The following is a 21,157-nucleotide window of genomic DNA, read 5'->3' on the forward strand; positions in this document are numbered from 1 at the left end:
TGTGGATAATACACAACTGTAGGTTACAGTCATCTAGGCTGACCTCTGCTCCTAGCTCAGCTCACAGAAGACTGGGAACTAAACAAAATCAGTGGACCCCCACTCGCAGGTGGGATAATAGCAAGTTCGGTAGAATATTAATAAAATATCTGGTTTTGATTTTGTATTCCCATTAAAATATTGATCCTTATTGCATTAGAGTCCATGAAGCTGGTTTATTCAATCATAATCACTCAGACTTCATGTTATGAGCAAGTACCGCCCAAAGCAAGACTGGCAGTAAAAAGTCTCACAGATGGCAGCTCCATCCACAGGTAGACATACATTTGTCCAAACTGTAAGACAAATAATTTCCAGTAATTAACAGATTTGTAAAAATAACAATTTATCATGAATAATGCAAAAATACAGAGCTACATATTTATTAATAAATTGTACACCAATAAAAGCTCATTGTCCCCTCCCATTTTCATATGTTCCAATTTCTAATTGCTGTTGCCATTTTCTGACCCAGTCTTGCTCTAGGTGGATATCCTATCCCATTTTCCACAGCGAAGATAACAAAACTGAACAAGAATAGGGCCTTGACTGGGTCTAAATTCTGTCCAAGAGAATGAAGTCAGACAATGCTTTCCATTACAATTTGAGCCTGACAGTGTAAATCTGGATGATTTCATGGCATGATGTAAGCTTTGGATTCCTCAGTTAAGCTCCGTGTTCAGTCACAAGTGTCCTACAAGGTCTTGGGTCAGTCACTAAAGCCTTTGTTCAAATCAGCTGGGTTTTGCAATCTGTAAACAAAGTCCCAGTGGAGCCACGGTCAGCTGGGCACCACGCCACAAGGATGGGACTCCTCGGGGGGCTTCTGGGTTATTTAGACATGGACATTAGATGTCTCATTCTCACCAGACACATGTACTGGGATGCTGCTTAGGTGTCAAATGGAGACACTGAACTGTAGTCGGATGCAGGGTTAGGTAGCACTGTACACACAGACACCTAAAACTTCTTTTTGATGAAATGGGGAATATTAGTTATCTCCCTATTCCAGAGGAGGGCTGTGAAGGTGTGGTCTTCAAAACAAAGAGGCACTCCTCTAAAGACCATCTAAATCTCTCGGATTGGTTGTCCCTGTTGCAAACTCAGGTATCAACTCACAAAATACAGTGTTGACCTCCCATAACACATCCATTTTAGAATGCTTTATACACCCTGTGTTACCAGCAAAAATTAACAGTCTAAAAGGGCTTTCTAATTCCTCATCTAATGAGACTCTATACAGAAAATAGCTGGAGCTCCTGCACATAAACACCTTGCTATAATTACAAGATAAGCAAAAGAATTAGGCTTTCTAATCGTAATAAATTACCAAGCAGAAAATGCAATAAAATCTAACAAGGTCTCTCTATATTGCATTGTGTTAATACAACTTTTTCGTATTACCATCTATTGCAAAATGCCATGCATGCAACTAATTAGGTGAAGAGCGTTTTTCTCAGGTTAAGTAGAGCACCTACATTTCTGCAATTATTATACCTTTGGAAAGTCTGTCCTGATTCTGTTCCCATTCAAAGATGGGAAGAGAAATCAAGTCGGCATTACAGCAAGTTTTCTGTGATCGCTCTCAAGTGCATTTCGCAAATGGTCAAAATGTCCAGGTAAAAGAGCTCCAAATAAACAAACAACACTTTGCACAACCGTAGTGCCTCTCATCCAAGGACTGTAGTGCATTTGATAAATATTAATTAACTCCCATACTGCTGTTTTGAAGTAGGCAAGGGATATATTTAAGTATTACTTCGTTTGCTACTAAAATGCATTCCCCCTTTCCACTCTTGAGCAGGATGCAGCAGCTGTTTAACAACACACATTAATATTAAACGAGTTTTAGAGAAGAAGTAAGGAATACTTAATCCAAAAGAAACCCCAAAGGGATTTACATGGGTAGAAAGCAATTACTTAAAGCAATGGCCCCCAAACTCCCTGGGTGATTTTGTCCTCCTTCAGCCACCTCCGTTTTAAATTTAAATTTGCTGTGGCTATTAATAATGTTGGAGGATCTTCCAGGCAGCCTGTCACCACTGAGCTGCACAGAGGGGAACACTGGCACAAAATCTGGGCCAGAATTGGTAGAATCTTGCTTTTATTCTGACAAAATGAGCCAGGGGACTTAAGTGATCACAGCACAGTAAAATTTTGGCTTTATACTGCTGAAAGAGGATATGAATAGCTGGTTGGAGTTCAGAAGATTCAATAATTAAGCCCTCAAACAGCTATTCCTCCCACCCAAACACTGTCTAACTGATGAGACCTTATTTTCAACACATCCCACCCAATATGGAGTATCGTACTCAGGAGCAATGGTCATCGGCTGGCTCAGGGTTTCTGCCCCATTTCTCTTGGGGCTGGCATCAATGGGTTGCACGTGGCAGGGTACGTCTCCTGCCAGTGCAGAGCATTCACCACCTGGAAGTCACAGTTTTGGGGAAAACTGTGGTTTGCACAATGTCATCTCAGCCTTATGTCCTGTATTATGGGGAAAACCTCTTTACAGTCTCACAGTGCATCATCTATTTAATATCTAGCTGTCTTAGTATGAAGGCTAAATTCTTGCTCAGGCAGATGAAAACAATTAGAGAAGATTCAGATTCGTAACAGAACAAACTTGGCCAAGCAGCCACTCAAAAACTGCAACAGGGACGTTGCTGCCTGTGCAGCAGAAACCAAATATAAAGAGCAGGCAGCTTTCCTTTACCATGAAACATCATCACCAGTCGTTCCTTGTTGTGACAAAAAGAGAGGGCATTTAAACAAGATCGGCATTAGTTTGGTACCTAACTGTACCTACAAATTTCTTTTTACTATTTCAATAGACTCTGTTGGAATGGGTGGAGGCATTTTGCCAAGGAAATCTCCAGAGTTATCCCTGTAAATATGTCATTTAAACACACTTTGTGTACTTCAAATACAATTTTTACAGGCTTTTCCTAAACGATATTTGAGAAATTTAACCAGCCAGCCCATTCTGATAGGCTATCCAAATTATTTGCTTAGTTTTACACCAAATCTACATCAGCGCTTCCAGTTTCAGTATTAGGATTATATTAACAGCTTAACTTGTACTTAGTTATTAACCAGAAACAATTCTGGCATGCTAGCCAAACATTCATCTTAACTGAAAACATCACGCCTTTATTTTTCCATCAAATTAATAAATGAGGTCACCAGATGGCCCTTTTAGGATCATCGAGTTGAGCTTCTTGGGTCTTATGTTCCTTGTGTGCTTTACCACAAAGCTAAAAATCCTTAACAGTGCCAGCACATCACATGTCCAGCGCCGGCACTCTCACGTGACCAAAATACCTCCAACAAAAACCTGAATTACATAAACACAGAATCCTTTCCTGAATCAGGTCTCCCATATTCACAACCCATGACAGCAGACCTGGGACGACACGTTATGAGTGATGCGGCATGGAGCAGTGGTAGAGGGACTTTCCATTTGAAATGCGTTAATGAATCCGTTCCCCTAAAAAGAATTTATTTCTTACAAAGGTCACGTGTCTTTTACTGAGCAGTTAATTTTGCAGCCAGGTATTCAACCTGCCAGATGGGCACTATGGTAACATTAATCACCTTTTTATATAGTTAAAACTTGACCTAGCAGAATATTAGTGTCTTTCTCCTGTTCAGTGTTGAGGAAGGGGAACAGACCTTCGTACGGCTGATTTGAGAGAGACCGTACCAGGCAGTACTTTGCCTGACCTGACAATAACTCTCTGTAGGGCCACTACTCCTGCATTTCTGCAGAGGGCTTCCCAAAAGAGAAAGCAAATCTTACATGTTTTCCCAAATCCTTTAAGCTTCTGAGCACAAAACCGTTCTACATCCCCACCTTGCATTGAAGAGATTTGCATTTCGTTTACATATACTGCACAAAACTGTAGTCTGAGCATGTGCTAGGCATTTGGATGAGGTTTGGTGGTGGTGCATTTACACCACCTGCTACCTTGGAAGCTGATCCATAGGTAGAGAGCATACACACTACTGCAATATGGATCTTAAATGGGCTTACTCATTTCTACGTTGACAAATCCTCCATGCTAGCTTCCTGGATATATTTATCTTTACCTAAAAGTAAGAAAATGTTTGGACAGCTAATGAATTAGCACAAACAGATGTTGCTGAGAGATGTTGTGCTCCTGCTTGCTTTGGCATCACGGCTAGTTGAAACTTTTTGAGCAATTCCAAAAGCTAGTCAACGGCTAGCATTAAAACATCCTGAATTTAAGTTCAAAACACTGGGAACTCACAGGTATTCACAGGATAAACTTCATGCAGTAAAAGATAAAGCATATCTGTAGGACCCTAACACCACATAGCGATGTTTTCTCTGATCTCACAAAAGCCCTAGTGATACTCAGAAGTCATTATACACTTCTGCTAAGCAATCCATAAAGTTTTGAAACAGAAAACACTATGCTTACTGTGGACAAAATAAAAGAACTCCAACAGATATGTACATTTGAAATCAATGTTACCACAAGATGTCACTCTAAACTTTATTTAGAGAAAAGGTTTGACTACTTCAACTTTAAAGAGATCAAAGTTACTTTTTTCCAAATATATTTATTTTCTCCCAAATTGTATTTACAAAACTTAAAACATAAATTAATTGCTTATAAGGAAAAAACAACTAAACAAACGAGAAGCATTTTTTTACGCTGAGGGTGGTGAAACACTGGCACAGGTTGCCCAGAGAGATGGTGGATGCCCCATCCCTGGAAACATTCCAGGTCGGGTTGGACGGGGCTCTGAGCAACCTGCTCTAGTTGAAGATGTCCCTGCCCACGGCAGGGGGGTTGGACTAGATGACCTTTAGAGGTCCCTTCCAACCCAAACTATTCTATGATTAAATACAGTCTACCACGCCAAAACTCACTGGTAAATCTTCAGAAGGCAGGCTGGGTCTGAAATGATGACGAGAATGAAAACAGAGCAGTCCTTTGGTTTTAGAGGTTAAAGAAGAAAAAGAATGAAGTTACAGTTCTATATTGCAGTGGAACACTGGAGATTAAAAATAAATCAAGAAAAAGCAAGACTTGGGAGAAAATACCCAGTACACAATGCAACTCTGTATCTATCCCTCTGTCTCACTGTAATTAGGACGGATTTCTCTTGTTATCTAATTACTATCTGTTTTGAAAGATACTACCCCACAAAAAATCCTCCTACTACCTGCAGGTACTTGGATTCTGCGAAGACAGTGAATCTCCTAACAAATTCCCTGATGAAAATGAGCGTTCATATGTATGAAGATATACATATGTAAAAATATGCCATTATATAATGTGTGTATATATATGTGTGTGTATATACATATACATAATATAGTGAACAGATGTAATTTGTATGTAAATACATATATATAACACCAGAATTTTGGTGGGAGAGGCAACAAGCACACTCTTGAGCCACATCCCCACCTATCTGCAGTGGAGGCAGAGGACCGGTCCAGGGCATGCAGCAAGACAGTGGCAGAGCCAGGATCTGTCAGCGAGTCCTCCGAGGAAAGACACCCCGACACCATCTGCTCTGACATTTCCATTATCAGTAGCACATCAAAAATGATGGTGATCCCAATCCCAGCACCTCCAAGAAATATGCCTTCAAAACACTTATTTTGCAGACGAAAACCATCTAATTCATCTAAACCACCTAACTATTGGGACACTGGGACAAAAATCGGATCTAAGAGAAAGGAAACGGTACCTTTGGTAGTGTCAGCATCTCCATTAGCTCAAGCAGCAAAGACTGGTGTGAAGCGTCCAACAGTTTTGAACTCGCTTTAAAACATGTGTGTTATCAATATCATCACACAATGGAATTTGCGACAAGCAGCTCTTTTTACTATCCTTAAAGTCTAGGAAATCACCATGTAAAATTAACTTCAAAACACCGATAAGGTTGTAAAGGTAACTCCCAAAGTTAGAAAGCATCACAATTTAAGTATATGGTCACATACCATTTTTCTCTATGCTCTGAGACTTTATTCAGTATACCGAATGGGCCTGCTCTGGGGAAGCTGTCTGAGCAACCTTTGCACCATTAATCTCAGGAGCTGAAAGGCTGAGAGCGATAAGAAGATTTCTTGAAGGTTCTTTAGCTTAAGAGCATTAAATGCTACCCCGGGAATTAGATCCTACCTCTGACTCCTACAGAGAGTCTCAGTGATGGTCAGGAAGTCACATGCGATGTATTTTTCCAAAATGATCACCCATCAGATGATCCTCATGTTTTAAGTGCCCAAAATGAGACATTGGGACAGTCTTGCTGGGACAGTGATACTCCCTGTTGCAGCTGGAGCTGTGGTCAGACATTAAAGGTGGTGTATGTGGTGATGTATCAGGTCAGAAGTGTCCCAGTCAAGCCTCTAAAATAAGTAGGTATTTTTACCTCTATTTCTCAGGGCATCAGTACCATCTCCGTAGCACAGAACTACAATCACCTCATCACACAGTAAATAACAATGGGAAAGCAATGGATAAAATACTTGCTCATGAGCTGGGTCCTGCCCCTTCCGCACACTGAATGAAGCCGGATTTTTGAAGGAAAACAGCTTGAGGTCAAATAAGAAAGAAGTATCACACTGTATGTATGTACAGGAATTGAACTCAGTTCGCAGAAGCTACCTTAGTTATAGCACTGCCCTACCTCTGACCACAGACCTAATTCTCTTCTTTTCACATTGTTTTGAAATACCACATCATTTCTGTCTAACGTAACATAATGATAATTATTATAAAAGCGATTTTCTATTTCTAATGCCTGGGATTTTATGCAATAATGCCTTAATCAACTACATCAGCAGAAATTCAAAACCACACAACTATGATGACAAAATGGAGACAGGAAAGAACAAATGAAAGACATAAATTCAGTCGTCTTTGAAAAGAGCTCCTAATTATCTCAGTGGCAGATCAGGGTGACAGAGCCCAAACGCAGTTGCAGCAAATGGACCACATGGCAGAATAAACACACAATGGGAATGAACAACACAGTCTGCAGTATTTCTTGTCAAGACATATTTTAATACCCAACAGAGCTCCAAAGTACAGAATCATACCTGAGCAAACTACAGTAGAAGTTTGAGATAAATGCAATATCCGTGGTTACCTGTTACTATATATATATATATATGTTAATTTATATAAGTATTTTATGTATATATGTATACATATATATACATATATGTATATGTAGGATTAACTAGTTTACTTTCGTGCATCTTACTATTCAGTGCTCAATCCCAACTGCACTTAAATCCCTTAAATCAGTGTTTTTCACTGACTCCCATGACACTGGAAGCACAGGGTTGAGAAAAAGAGTCCTGAGATTCCAGAAGAGCCACAGGGGTGGCAGCAGGCAACAGATTTGGCTCATTTATAACAGCTTTGAAAACTGTAAGGTATAACACTCTTTGAGGCTAAAATGTTTCTGTGATTTCAAAATTACCATGCAGTTTCTTAAAAAGTTATATTCACTAAACAAAAATCACATCACAGCCTAGCCTAAAATGACTCCGCAGACCAAAACATTAGAGAGGGAGAACAGCTCTGCTATTTTAGAGACAAAAATAAACATCGGGATTACTGATGGAACAGCTTGCTCCAGATTATTTTCTTCCATTTTATTAGTAGATGTACAAACTACATTAGCAAGATATAAATCCAGTCTTTCTTTATTTAAAGCCACAAAAAATCATCTATCTCATTGTTCTTTTATATTCCCTCAGCTTGACAAAGGAGAATACATTATTCAAAATAAAACCAGATTATCTAAATGCATCTCTTCATAATTTGTCTCTAGTTCTCATCACAAACCAATAATAAAGGGCTATCCCTATTTAATGCAAAGCGAAAGAAAAGCTTCACACTGGGACAGCAGCCACACAGCAACAGCTGCTGCAACTGCATTTTATTAATTCTAATTATACATAGAATCCATATGGCCAAGATACACTTAAAAAAAAACCACTACAGGAACAAAAAACGGCTTTTATTCCTTGCTGGATATCAAAAACTAACAAGCTCAACAATTATCACATTGCTCATATTAAAAACTCATCTTAAAAATGGTTTATTTCCAATGCACAGCTTTTCCATTTCGAATGAGAAAAGTCCACAAAGCTTCTGAATTCCTTGCCTGAGATGGAAATGCTACCATTCATTGGTTAAAAGGCAGCAAAACACGAGCGCAGGGTTGCATTAGGATTACAAGTGATTACGTGTTACCTAGGTTGCATCAGCGCTGTAATCGGTTTCTTCCTGTACACAGGTAGGCTGAGAATCCAAATACAGACCTGGGCTGGGATTCTGAATTTGTCAGAGTCCATCAGCATTCATATCCAGCGGGTTTGTGCAATTCTTTAAGGAAAAGCTCAACAGCAAGGATGAGATCCCAATCAAAATTCCCACAAACGTAAGAGGTATCAGAGCTTTGCTTTTGGGTTGAGGTCTTTTCTGGTAATTCACAAGCTTTTAATATTTCAATTCTTTCAAACAAAAACTGATTTCGGGTACCCACACAAGATTCCCACATCTTCGCATGCACACCTTCTCTCAAGGTGGAAAATAACCAAATTACTTTAATATTAAGAAGTTGTTGTGGGAGGGCTACTCACATCTCCAGGTTGGCCAGCAAGAACAGGGAGCGCCATGCCCTGGCTCCATTTGCTCCGCATCTCTACCAGTAAGGCATCACTGTAACACCCAATAAGACCCAAAGGCAAAAGCAATTCTGAGGTTTTTGGAGATACAGAAATATTTCAGCTCCTCCGTCACAGATACAACTAAGGAAGACTGGGTACATTTCAGACCTCAGTGAAAAACCCCTCTCTGGATATCTTCAGCCTGATTTCCCTATAGTAACGTGATGTCTGTCAGCCTTTTTCCTTCATGTGCATCCGTCTGCCAGCTCTCACCAGCTAACTTTGAACCCTCTGCCCAATGTCAACAACTTGATAGAAGTGAAGAAGCCTCACCTCCTCCAAAGATTCTGCAGGTACCACGGGGTGGGGAGAGTTAGAAGAGCCAGAGAGAAACGAAGATACTGCAGGGGAAATTGCACTGCCATGCGAGTAAAAATAGCAGGGGGCCAAAATCCACAGGAAACCAGTCACATTAGATCTGCCATTTTTTGGAACAAATGGTTCACTTTGTGCAACCAGACTTTCGCTGGAGAACTGTGAGGGTTAGTTCCTCGAGCTGGCTGCAGTCCAGCCCCCAGCTCGTAAAAAAAAAGATCACACGGCTTCCAACCATCCCGAAGATCTAGCACTGCTACCTTTAGCTCTTTTGAGAGAAAGCGCAAATTTGCTTACTAAGAGAATTGAACTTCAAGAATAAAAGCAGCTGCAGCTGTCTTCAGGCAAAACAAAAGCTGCCCTTGAATTTAAATTTCAGTTCTGCTGTAATTTATGCCGCAATAAAGAAAGATGCCAGTTTGGGAAAGTAGGACTCTGTGCGGAGTAATAACAGGCTTCCCCATTGCCAGAGATGTCATTTGAGCGCTTCTCAAATGTGACAGAGCACTGAAGGGGTTTTGCACATTTCTTTTGCTCCTCGACATTTGTAATAGTCAGGGGGGGTTTCAATATTTTTAGATACGGCTATAGAAGAATCTTTATTTCTCAGTCAGGCAAGGTCTGAATATAAATCTCTGGAAGAATCACTCCAACACATGATCCAAGGCAAGCGAAGTCAATGGGAGTTTTTTCTATTGACTTTGTGAATGCTGGACTCAGGCCCTCGGCAAAAGCATTGCCTAACATCCCCGGGCCAGACACAGGCTTGGCTGCACGGGATTAACTCCTGAGGAATTCAGTGACTTTACAGAAGGTGAAATAACCTGACATGACCAGAAACCAGCTCACTGAGATTAAGTCTAGAGAACAATGATATACGAGATCATTCAGGAGCACTGTAAGTAGCTAAGCGCACTGAACACATAAGCGGGCTAAAAACATCTACCGAGAGCAAGCTTGGCAAGTGTGAATAGATAAAACATGGTTGTGCTTTCCTATTGAAAAGTTTCCCAGTACAGAAATTCATTTAATATCCTTTTGGTCCCTGAAACTGACACAGCACTAAGTGCCGAAACATGAAAAATGTCTTTACTGAAAGAGTGGTTAAACATTGGACCAGGCTGCCCAGGGAAGTGGTTGAGTCCCCATCCCTGGAGGTATTTAAAAGACGAGTAGATGTGGCGCTTAGGGACATGGTTTAGTGGGTGGTGGTGTTGGGTTGATGGTTAGACTTGATGATCTTAGAGGTCTTTTCCAACCTTAATGATTCTATGATTCTATGATTCTATGCTTCCTCCTGTGGATTGAGAAAGATAGGTACTAGCAAGGGCCACCATCGCCTTAGAAAGGCGATTGTCAATCATGTTCCCCATTTTGATATCCTCAACTCTGCAGCTTTATCAGGAGCCTTGTGAAATTTGGCATCACCTTGTTTTCTGTGGTCCCATGAATGTCAAATTTCACATTTGCTTGAAGGAAGAAGTAGAAAAGAGGTCTTGGTGGTTGTGGAGAAAAGCCTGAAAATATCACTGCAGTGTTTCTTAAAGACAGATCATAGAAGCAGACAATAACAACCTGAGGTATTTTATAGATTATTTCGATGCCTTTTGTGCAAATCTCATAAGCTTTTTAACACTGAAGGCCAGTGCTACCACGTATGACTAGCACTGGATTTTTGAGGTGTTGCATGATCCTGACTTTTCTTCTGACATCTACAATCATTCTTCAACACCTACTTTGGTGCAGGCTCCATCTCCAGCCCAGGACTGTGTTGCAAGTCTCCTGCTTTTCTCACCGTTTATCCTGCTGTTCACACATCTATTCGCCAGTCCTGACCCACCTCCTTCCCTCTAGTCTCAAATTTCCTTCTGTCACTATTTAAAGGGTTTCTCCTTAAACACAACATGCCTAAACAAATTCCTTGTCTTCCCATTAATTGCCTCTACATTCTTCTTCTCTCTATATGGTCAATGGCATAATTATTCTTCTCAGCATTAAAGCCTAAAAATGGGGGGACTTTTTTATCAGTATTCTTAGTTGACATGCATGGCTACGTCTACCAAAATCTTTCCCATTTTTAATTCTTAGCGTTTTCCTTCTGTGACAGGGGTATGTTTCAACATCCCATCATTACTCCTACGATAGGTTCCTCTCCAGTTTCTTTCATATCTAAACTATCCTGAAATTTAATCATTGCCCTAAGTGCAAGGGGAGTTTCAGTCACAGCTCACAGCTTTGTAGACACCAAAGTAAAACAAACTAAGACAAATCCATAGGTAACCAAGCTCTTGACTTGGTTGATGCTTACTATACTAAATGTTCGCATTTGTCAATGGCTATTCTATTTTTCAATGGATATGTACATCCTAAAATAATTAAACAAAGGGGGACTTGCTTTGGCTTTCTAAAATGGCTATATTTTATGTCCTCCTTATATACCCTTTCTGTCCTATAGCACTCTCGAGTAACATGGAGGATCACAAGCTATAACTAGATTCCTGGAAGTTTGGATAATAACATAACACTATTGAGTTATACTGCCACTCAATTTATACAAACTTTTAATAGAAAAGTAATATGTGATTGCAGAAGAATAATTGGCCTTCCTTTTTGACTTCGTTTAAAAGACATTATCGCTCTTTTAAAATGGATTGTTATAACAGGGCTTATTTAAAAGTGAGCTGAATGAGGTGAAGACTCCAAAAAATCCCTCTTACTAAAACCACAAAATTATATTCTAAGTCTCTAAATACAGGCTGTGGCACAGATGACCAGTAAGTTCTGTAATCCTTACAGTAATGTTTACTACAGCAATTTTTAAGACCGGCGGTTTTATAACATCCACATTATTTTACAAAAATGGTACAATACCCTAAAAAAAAAAAAGGTGATGCAGATTTTAGCTGAAAATATGCCATTTTAAAATTCAGGCAAAGTTATGCAATCATGAGAAAAAAACATAAGCCATGGTTTCAAAGTCCTCAGGAAATACGTCATCCACTGCAGATTGGGTTTATCCAAATTTTAGAAAAACCTATTGAGATTAGTTTTTACCTAATACTGCATAAGACGATTACAGCTATTTGTGGCACTTTAATTCCTGCTAGAAACAAAATGATGTTTTATAGAGATGTATCTACAAAAGAAAAAAAAACACAACCCTGACATAAACCTCTCTCATCCATTCTCATTCCGCAGAACGGCCTTCTAAGCTGTAAAATCATGCATTTTTCTTAATGAAACGAAGGCTAGACAAATATATAGCAGAGGGTTTTAGAAATAAATTGTACTAAACTATGTATTGCATTATAAAAACTGATTAAGTTTCATAAAGAGCTGAGCTGCAAAAAAAAATGTTTGGTCGTTTTGACCTATCCAGATGCCTATTACTACTCTTTTTCATGGTTTTCCTTCTTTATCTCTGCACAATGCCTCCACGATGCCCCATTATGAGACAATCCCAACAAACGAGGCCTTTGGATTCCCGCAGGTTTCACTTCCTCTTCCTTGCAGGGTTTTAAAAAAATAAACATTCACATCAGAACAACATGTGCTACAATTTGAGAAGACCCTGTGATTTTAATATCATCTAGCTACAGATGACCCCACAAAAAGCAAAAATCCTTCCGAGCTCATAGTAACAGTACCATAACTCCTCACCGTGCATAGAAGGATTGGTACAATCCTTTTGGTGAAAATAATTTGGAATTAACTTAAGAGTAATGTCAATATCTAAATATGAGTTCTTCCCCTTGCACGCTCCTTCTAAAGAGTTTCTCTTCCTCCCTCCTCTTAGGGCTGGATTTTCAGAGCATTGTGTTTGGGCCGCTGGAGTGTAAATGGGACTCCAGAGGCAGCAGCTCCACGTCGCTTTGAAAATGCGCCTCTTAGCAACTAACTCAGCCGTAACTGAACACAGTGACCCTAGCAAGAGGTCCAGCAATAAGAACAGCCCGAAGGGAGAAGGAGATGCTTTTGAACCCGAATTAAAATGTAAAAGGACAATCCACCAATAATCCTTCTGTAAATCACTTAGATCTTTTACTTCAATATTTGTAGTCACTTCTTGCATGTGTAGAATATATGTATGAAAACTATTGAAACCTCATTTTTCTCACATTACTTCCTTGTTCAGTAGTCAACAGTTAATATTTATGAAACACATTGAAGATAAAAACAATCACGCGCACATTGAGAGCCCAAGTTCAAACACGGCTGGTTGAACCACAATCACATAAGCATAAATTTGAGAACAAAAGGAACTAGACAACACATAAACTTAGGTGCTCAGATTTGAAATGTGCCTCTAACTATGTTTATTCTTCTTCACTTGTTCAAGTAATACTCAATTTAAAAAAATCCTACAGATTTTTAAAGCATTTTGGAAGTTAATGAGAATTGAACACACACTTAAAGGACAGGGATGGTTACAACAGCTGAATTTATTCATAAAGGAATCAAATTCTACTGAAGCCATAGGACCTACAAAACCTGAATTTGGCACATAAAATTATGTTAACTTTATGCCTGGTAGGAATGTGCGCTTCTGCATCCAGGTTAATGATTCTGTACAAAAATCACATTTTTCATTAGTAGTTACAGCCTAAATATTCAAAAAGTTAATCAACTCTGGATAAAACCAATGTTTCACAGTTGTAAATGAGATCAAGTTTGGGAAAGTGATGAACACTCAGACTCTGAAAACTAAGTCTAATTAAGATTTGGCACTCAAAAATGGATGCTTTCAAGACCATTTGACATTCTGTAAATATAAAAGACAAAAGGAACATTAGCCATAGAGAACTTAAAAAGAGACCAGAAGCTCTGCCTTAGGTATTTCTTTGTATGGTGGTCTGATTTATAGGTGAATGGAAGTGGGTGAACATAGTAGAACTATGATGGGAAGCTAAAACAGATGTCATGGAAGTGGGTTTTTTTGAAATACCGATTATGCAAGAACCTCATTATTGATTGTGTACTAACATCACCTACCACACTTAAAATACTGATGAGAGGTCACTCTTTTGTATTATTCCAGAATCTACACCAACCAAATAGCAAATCAAATGTAATAATGAGAGACTTCGAACACGTCTTGCAATTCCCGAATCTCTTTTATAAAAAGAAGCATTTAAGAACAAGGAAAAGACATCCAAAGGCCTACAAATTAAAATGCTATCTAACTTCCGTAACACCACGCTCCTCAGTCTGTCACTGTGGCAATCAAAAGTTTTCATTTATGCTTTGGATTCAACCTTAATGTAGCTATAATCACTTTTTCATTTCTGGCATATGTAATACATCAACAAATATTGCAGTGTAGCCACACACAAAGCACTCATGTTGTTAGAACACTTCGAAGGATTACTTCAAAGTACTGCAGAAGTAAATGTACAGCTAATGTCGCTTCTGTGACTCATGTATTTCTTCAGCACATACTTCTATATCCATAGTTATCTTCGTAAAAATAACATAGAAATGTCCCATCCTTTTTCATTCTTTAGTTCAAATCTATTTTGTAACTATTTGGTAAATACCATTCAATTATGAATCTATTTCCTTCTTTAAAGAATACAGAGCAATTAAAAATTATGTAGCATTTATAAAATAAAGCTAATCACTTTAAAGAAGCTAAGAGAAATTACAAGTAAAATAGCATTGACATTAATTACTTTCATTTGCAGGAAATGCTAGAGACTGGTAACATACATTTTTCATAAATGTTACAGAAATTACTGAAACTCTTCCCGGACCTCCATCGTCTTCACAGTAATAGTGCAGTATTGATCGGCTTCTACTTTTATGATGTATAATTAAATTTTTTCCATTATTGATTCTAGCTCTGCAATGAGCACAACTGATACTCTGGCTTCAACCAACCATAACTTGAAGGTACGTGTTCTTCCATGAACATAATTTGTGTTAAGAAATGTGCCTTTCTGACTAGTTCTGCACAAAATGTACAGCTGTTTGTGAAGGAATAAAACACCGAGGGGCCAGTACAATGTGAGCAAGAGGGCAAAGGGAGGTAGAGCAAGGGTGATGCATGGTTACTGTCACCACTTCCTATGACTGGCAGCACAGGCACGGCACCAGGGACAACAGAGATGCTACAGCACACTGGTACGTTCATGACCTTGAAAACATTATATATAATATGGAGCTTATTTTATGTAAAGCTCCAAAACACCAAGTGCTCGATTTTGACAAATACCATCATTTACAAAGTGAAACGTGGACCTTCAAGTAAAGGGAAGAAAGACCGAGCGATCCGCTAGTGTGTCTATTTGAACACTGTGACATCGCATGGATGGGCACATTCTGCCGAAGTTTCACTGTGTCCTTGAGCATTTTTCTTGACTCATTTCTGAGTTTCTTTGGCTGACACTTTTCACAAAAACATAATGCAAAAGACAAAGATTTTAGATGCTGCTTGGTGCCAGTGAAATCAATGAAACTTTGGCCATTTACCTGTGTGGAGATGGCTTCATCTTCAACTTTGCATAAACAGTTATATCCTACTCTGGTTCAGTAACTTCCATTAAACAAAGGAAAGCAGCAAGGTTTAGGTATAACCATTCGATGCCTTATCTTGCATGAATTTTTTGTTATTCTTTCTTTCACTATAAATAAGAAAATACCTTTGAAATATCAGGACAATGAGTTTCCCCACAGAGAACCTGGAAGGATCATCTCAACCTGCTGTTCCGTTGTAAACACAAATTAAATAGCGACCAATAAGAAAGTTACTAGGTCTGACCTAGCTCTGGCCTTCAAGAGCATACATCTAGCATTAGATATTAGTACCTACCTAGAAGTGCCTGAAACAAGCTGCTCTTAAAGATGCCCATCACCTTTCTGATGGCTTTTTTCAGTTGTTGCTCTTCTGGTTTCCTTAGTTTTTTACAATATTCTTCCAGCAGCACTAAAGCTCGGTCAGTATCTAAAAATGAACAAGTACAAAAAATAAAGTCTTTTATTGGCTCTGGAAAGTATTTAAATGCTCAAATATTAACTCCACATTTCTAAAGGCATTGTTCACACATGTAAGGAACATTTACAACAAATGTTGTTGCATCCTGTTGTTAGCTGTATGACGTGAGCAACATAGGCAAAACAGAGAGATTAACCCAGCACCAAAACAGGAAGATTACTGCATGTCTGAGATCTCCCTGCAAAGGGAGAATGATCTTTGAATGGCATCTACAACAAGTGTTCAACGTTCATTTACCCAAAACCAGCTGGAAGCTATGGGGTTTGGACCAAATTACAATTTGCAGAAGCTACAAAATTATAGACAATAACCATTATGGATACCCATGCAGGAAAACTGGCCTTAAAACATATTCAGAGAAGACATGAAAGTGTTTGTTTGGCATCTGCAGCACTCTGTTCTCTGAATAGCAAATGTGTATCTGAAAGGCAGGTGTCCAAGAGGGTGGTTGGGGTTTTTTTCTGTTCCCTCACTACATAAAATTGCTATCTACCTCTTTGGTAAAAGTGAGACTTTGAGAGCAGACCCATTCATGTGTTGGCTCAAATGTAGCAATCCAGCCTTTCTGTAAGAGTCCAGAGAAAGAGTGCTCTCTGTTTCTCCTACTGCTATTATCTTTGGGTAGTCATTTGCCAAGAGCATGAGTGACATATAAAATTGTATGAAATCCAAACATCACCATCTTTCATATAAAAAAATAGAGGAAAATGGAGAATCAGACTTCACCTTTCCTTCTCCCCATCCTAACTAGCTCACAGAAATGTCCACGCACATATCTATATGACACTGAGCTATCTGCACACGCTTTTGTAATTGTATTGTCACCAAGTTTGCGAGATTACCAAACAGTGAAAAAAAAACCAAATTAATAATTACAGTGAAACAAGTGCCTCAATCTAAATCTCTTACAGTAGAGTTCAATGCAAGCTTCATTACCAGGAGAGGTTCAGGCTCTTTAGTTAGATTAAACTCAATAAAGTACTATAAAAAGGCTTGGAAAGGCAAAACAGACTGCTTTTATCATTCTTTTTTCTAAATAACTGAAAGAAAACTTCTTTTTCACTATATAAAAATTGATCATCTTTGTTCATCCAAGCATTTTGAACGTGATCCCCGTAGCGTGGGCCTTGTGGTGTGACAATTAGATGAGTTCACAGTAGGGGCAGAGACATGACTTGTATTCTGTAAGTTGATAAAATTCTGAAATTAAAAAGGGGAAATATTTAATCAATCATTAATGTTTAAGAAGATGCAATTTCTTTTCTTTCTCCTACCAGAAATTCTGGCTGGTGACAAGCATTTTATAAGAGAAATGAAAAACATAATGAATAAAAAGGAATGGTATTTAAACATGTGTGTATATATATGGACACACATATATAAAAATATATGTATATATCACATATATATGAAGATTAGGGAGCATTTTATAGCAGTGTTGCCATTTATACAATGAAGGAGCTCACAGTTCTCTGCTGCAATCCCACCTTGAGGGGGTCTCCAAGGAACCCCTTCTTTCTATGAGAGCTATCCCTGGGGCAGGTAAGGGTTAGGCAACTGCCTTGTTTTCACCTAAAGCCGGTAGCGCGCTTGGGACCCACTTATAACCTACAGAGAGAGAGATCAGCTCTTTTAAAGGCCAGGTCACAACACCTGGGCTGGGCTCCCACCACAGATCACCCAAACCAAAAGCACAGCCTCGAAACAAAGTTCTGGGTCCAAGTGGGATATGGTTGGGATATTCCCAATAAATGGTTGGGAATAAAGAACTAATTCTACATGTGATCTCAGCTTCTTTTGCCTTGAAAACGGCAATCACATCATACCTTTCACTGACCTCATGACTGTGTCTGACCCACCTGTGACACCTGTGCTTTCATTTACATACTGAGATTTCTGGCTCCCCTCTACAAAATAATTAGTTAACAGCTTAAAGCATGGGATGGAATCAGGCATTCACCTTCCCTCCAATACAGACAGGCATATGCAATGAATATATTATTATTTATATTAAAATGAAGCAGCAGAGAGCGGTGGAAAACCACTGCAAAGTATCCAGTACTGAGGACACTTTTCAGAATTGGACTATCTGACAAATCAGGAAAATGGGATTTGAACGGCTTCTTCCCTTTGGGCTCCACACAAGAGACACCCTACCACTCCTGCTTTCTTAGTCACTTGATGAAGCATGCTGACATCCCCTCCTTCATTAATTATTCCTTCCCTAAAGTGTACGGTTCTTCTTTTGAAAAACAGCTACAAAAAAGTAGCATCCTTTGGGGTTATGAGCAGAGTTTTTGTTTTCACTTAAATTATTGTTTTTCAGTTCATCAAGATGAAAAAAGCCTACTTTTGGTTGACCCCAAACCAAGTCCTAAACTCTACAAACTGAACAACCAGCAACAGCACAGTTCCAGTGTTAACGCTAAATCCTGGCTAAAACCCACATCAAGTAATTATCTTCCTGCCTGATTTTCCTCTCTAGCTTTAATAGGATACATTAATTCCTACTCCCTCCCTAAGCTTTTGCATGGAGTTGCAGCTTTCTCCCGCACGATCGCGCTCGGTAGCAGTGTATCTAGTTTTCCAAATAACCTGTGAAGTGTTTCGTGTGCTGGGAGACCCAGTCACCTTCCGGCTGCCCTGCTTTTGCTGAAAGCCACCATTGATGTTCTAGTGTCAACTGGAAACATATCTTGACCAAGAGTATTTTAGCATGTCGGGGAGAGGGCTGTGTCACCACTGCTGCTGGAGCACTCCTGAAAAACCAAGGGGCTTATGGAGACTATTCGAATATCCAGTCATTTTGGTACTAGATTAGGCTTTCAAAAAGCAACTTTCAGCCTTTTTGTCGAACTTTACTGATTACAAATTATTTGGGACCAGATCTTCATATGGATTTGTACAGTATTCAGCATGATGGGGCATAATCCTCTTCAGCACTGCCACGCAACATGCATACCTCTGCACAACAATCAGATATATGACATAATACAATAATATGGCATATCTGAGGAATACTAAGTACTCCCTCCAAGACGATAACCATCTTCAACTCCCAGTTATACCAAAAGCAGATGAGAACATCCAGTACTTTGCCTTTTGGGGCTGTCTGACAGCTACAAAATTTAAATAATATTTGGCTGTTAAGAACTGACTGCCTGGACTTCAGCACAACAGTCAAATAAGAACCATATTCCCTGCCACCCAAATAAAACCAAAGTTTCTGAAGCTGAATTTCCACACATTCTTCTCATCAAGAAGAATGGCAGACTGGTGGTTTTCATGAAGGACTGGATCACTGTATGTATGGGATGACAATTTCCACTGGAGCACACAATTCATTTTTAGCAGCCAAAATAAGTCCTGTACCTTACAGTCAGAGTGTATCATAAATGCAACCAAAAAATCTTTGTTCTGTGGCACACTATTCTTCAGTGCCTACACCAAAACCAAATTCAAGCAAGACCACAAATCTACTGAACAGACAGTTTAATATTCCAAGTTGTGGGCCTCCGTGTTGATCCTGAGTAGGTCCTTTGTCTGCTAAAAAAGGACCACTGAAAAGTCAGTATCACCTGTGCCCCATGAGGTCTACTGGATGTAGGTCTAGTTTTTCTTACCATTTCTTTGCATATTATGACACTATTTTTAAATTGATCCTATTGGCTTTGAAAGATGACTTTGACAAGAACCATTCAGAAGATGCAGTCCTACGAAAACTCACATATATTCTAGTCAGTATGTGCATTACGGTTTTGTTTAAATAAGTAATACTCAAAACATCTTAATACAATAATAAGAAATAATTTTATCTTTAAGGATAAAACAGAGTTTATGGTCCTACAGTATCTTGTCTAAGAGATTATCAATTAACCCAAGCTAACTAACAATTCTGTAGGTTTTATTGCTTTATCACTCCGTAATTTTTTAACCAGTTCATAGATGTTTGTGGTTTATGTTACTGATCAAGGAACAGGCAATTGCTACAATACAACAAATCAGCAATACGTGATACTGAAAGAAAACTGTAGATCAATAACTTCATTTATTGAATTTCTTTGGAAAACTTTTTCCTCCCTCAAACAATCTAAAGTTTTACCACACAAGAAATTATTTGATTTTTCTTCTACAGAATGAGTCTCCACCTAATGTAATGTATTGATTTATATAAGAATCAAAAAAAGGCAAATCCTTTCCTTGGAGTTTATTCTAGATGGGATCATTAGAGAATAATCCACACTTTATAGTCCCCACACTTTATAGATGCACTTTTATGTAATGCAGATTTTTAAAGCTCCATAAGTAGACAGTTATACTACAGAGCCAAAAAATCTGTTGGGGTAATGCTTATACATCTGATGAAACAAACAATAAAATTATATCAAAAATGCATTGTTAATACAGCCCAAGTTATATTTTAACAAAACGTAGCTTCAGTATAACTTACAGAGAAAAAGTTTTCCAGGGATACTGTCAACAAGAAACGAAGCCATACATACAAGCAGGTACAGTGTAATGTGTATTATTTATCAGGAGACATGAACTTCTCACCAATGATCAATTGTTTCCTAAAGCATTGTCCTTAAAATGTAAGCTAAACATATGAAAGACTAAGTGTCATAATTACACATATTTAAAAGCAAGAAAGGAAATTATGCAATTAATTTGTTTTACCATCTACTTTGAAATGATGACAAAATCAATTCTACCTTAGCTACTTCTCAGGGTCCATATCCAAGATCTGGATGCCACTTGCAATACTAACCAGTACCTTAAAGCAGAAGGATTCCCTTCCTCTTCTGGTTTATTTCTGGGTCTTTGTCTTGCTCTTATTTTTTGCAAGCACATTTAGAATCGCTGAAACCCCATATAGGCAAGGAGACACAGAAAAAATTGAGCTTTGTTTTTTTCAGTAAAAGTGTAACAGGTGGGCACTCTGCTTTTGATTACCTGAATATGTTTAGGTGACTGGAAATCTTATGAGAGTTATGTACACAAAAACTGAGTTACGTGCTTACATGGTGCAGGCGCACGGTGCTTGTGAGGACACCCATACAACTGCCAAATGAGTAAAG

The 21,157-nt window shown here is 38.8% G+C and overlaps 1 protein-coding gene across 6 annotated transcripts in view; it reads right to left on the reverse strand.

Annotated features, from left to right (window-relative positions):
* Positions 1–21,157, reverse strand: part of DLG2 (discs large MAGUK scaffold protein 2) — a 1,063,600-nt gene that overhangs the window by 1,029,057 nt on the left and 13,386 nt on the right. For all 6 annotated transcript variants that reach the window (XM_076328370.1, XM_076328369.1, XM_076328371.1 and 3 more), the window contains one exon: positions 15,897–16,028. In XM_076328370.1, the coding sequence (XP_076184485.1) occupies positions 15,897–16,028 (132 nt within the window). The remainder of the gene's footprint in view (positions 1–15,896; positions 16,029–21,157) is intronic.

Source organism: Aptenodytes patagonicus, chromosome 1 (assembly GCF_965638725.1).
Source record: "Aptenodytes patagonicus chromosome 1, bAptPat1.pri.cur, whole genome shotgun sequence".
NCBI lineage: Eukaryota > Metazoa > Chordata > Aves > Sphenisciformes > Spheniscidae > Aptenodytes > Aptenodytes patagonicus.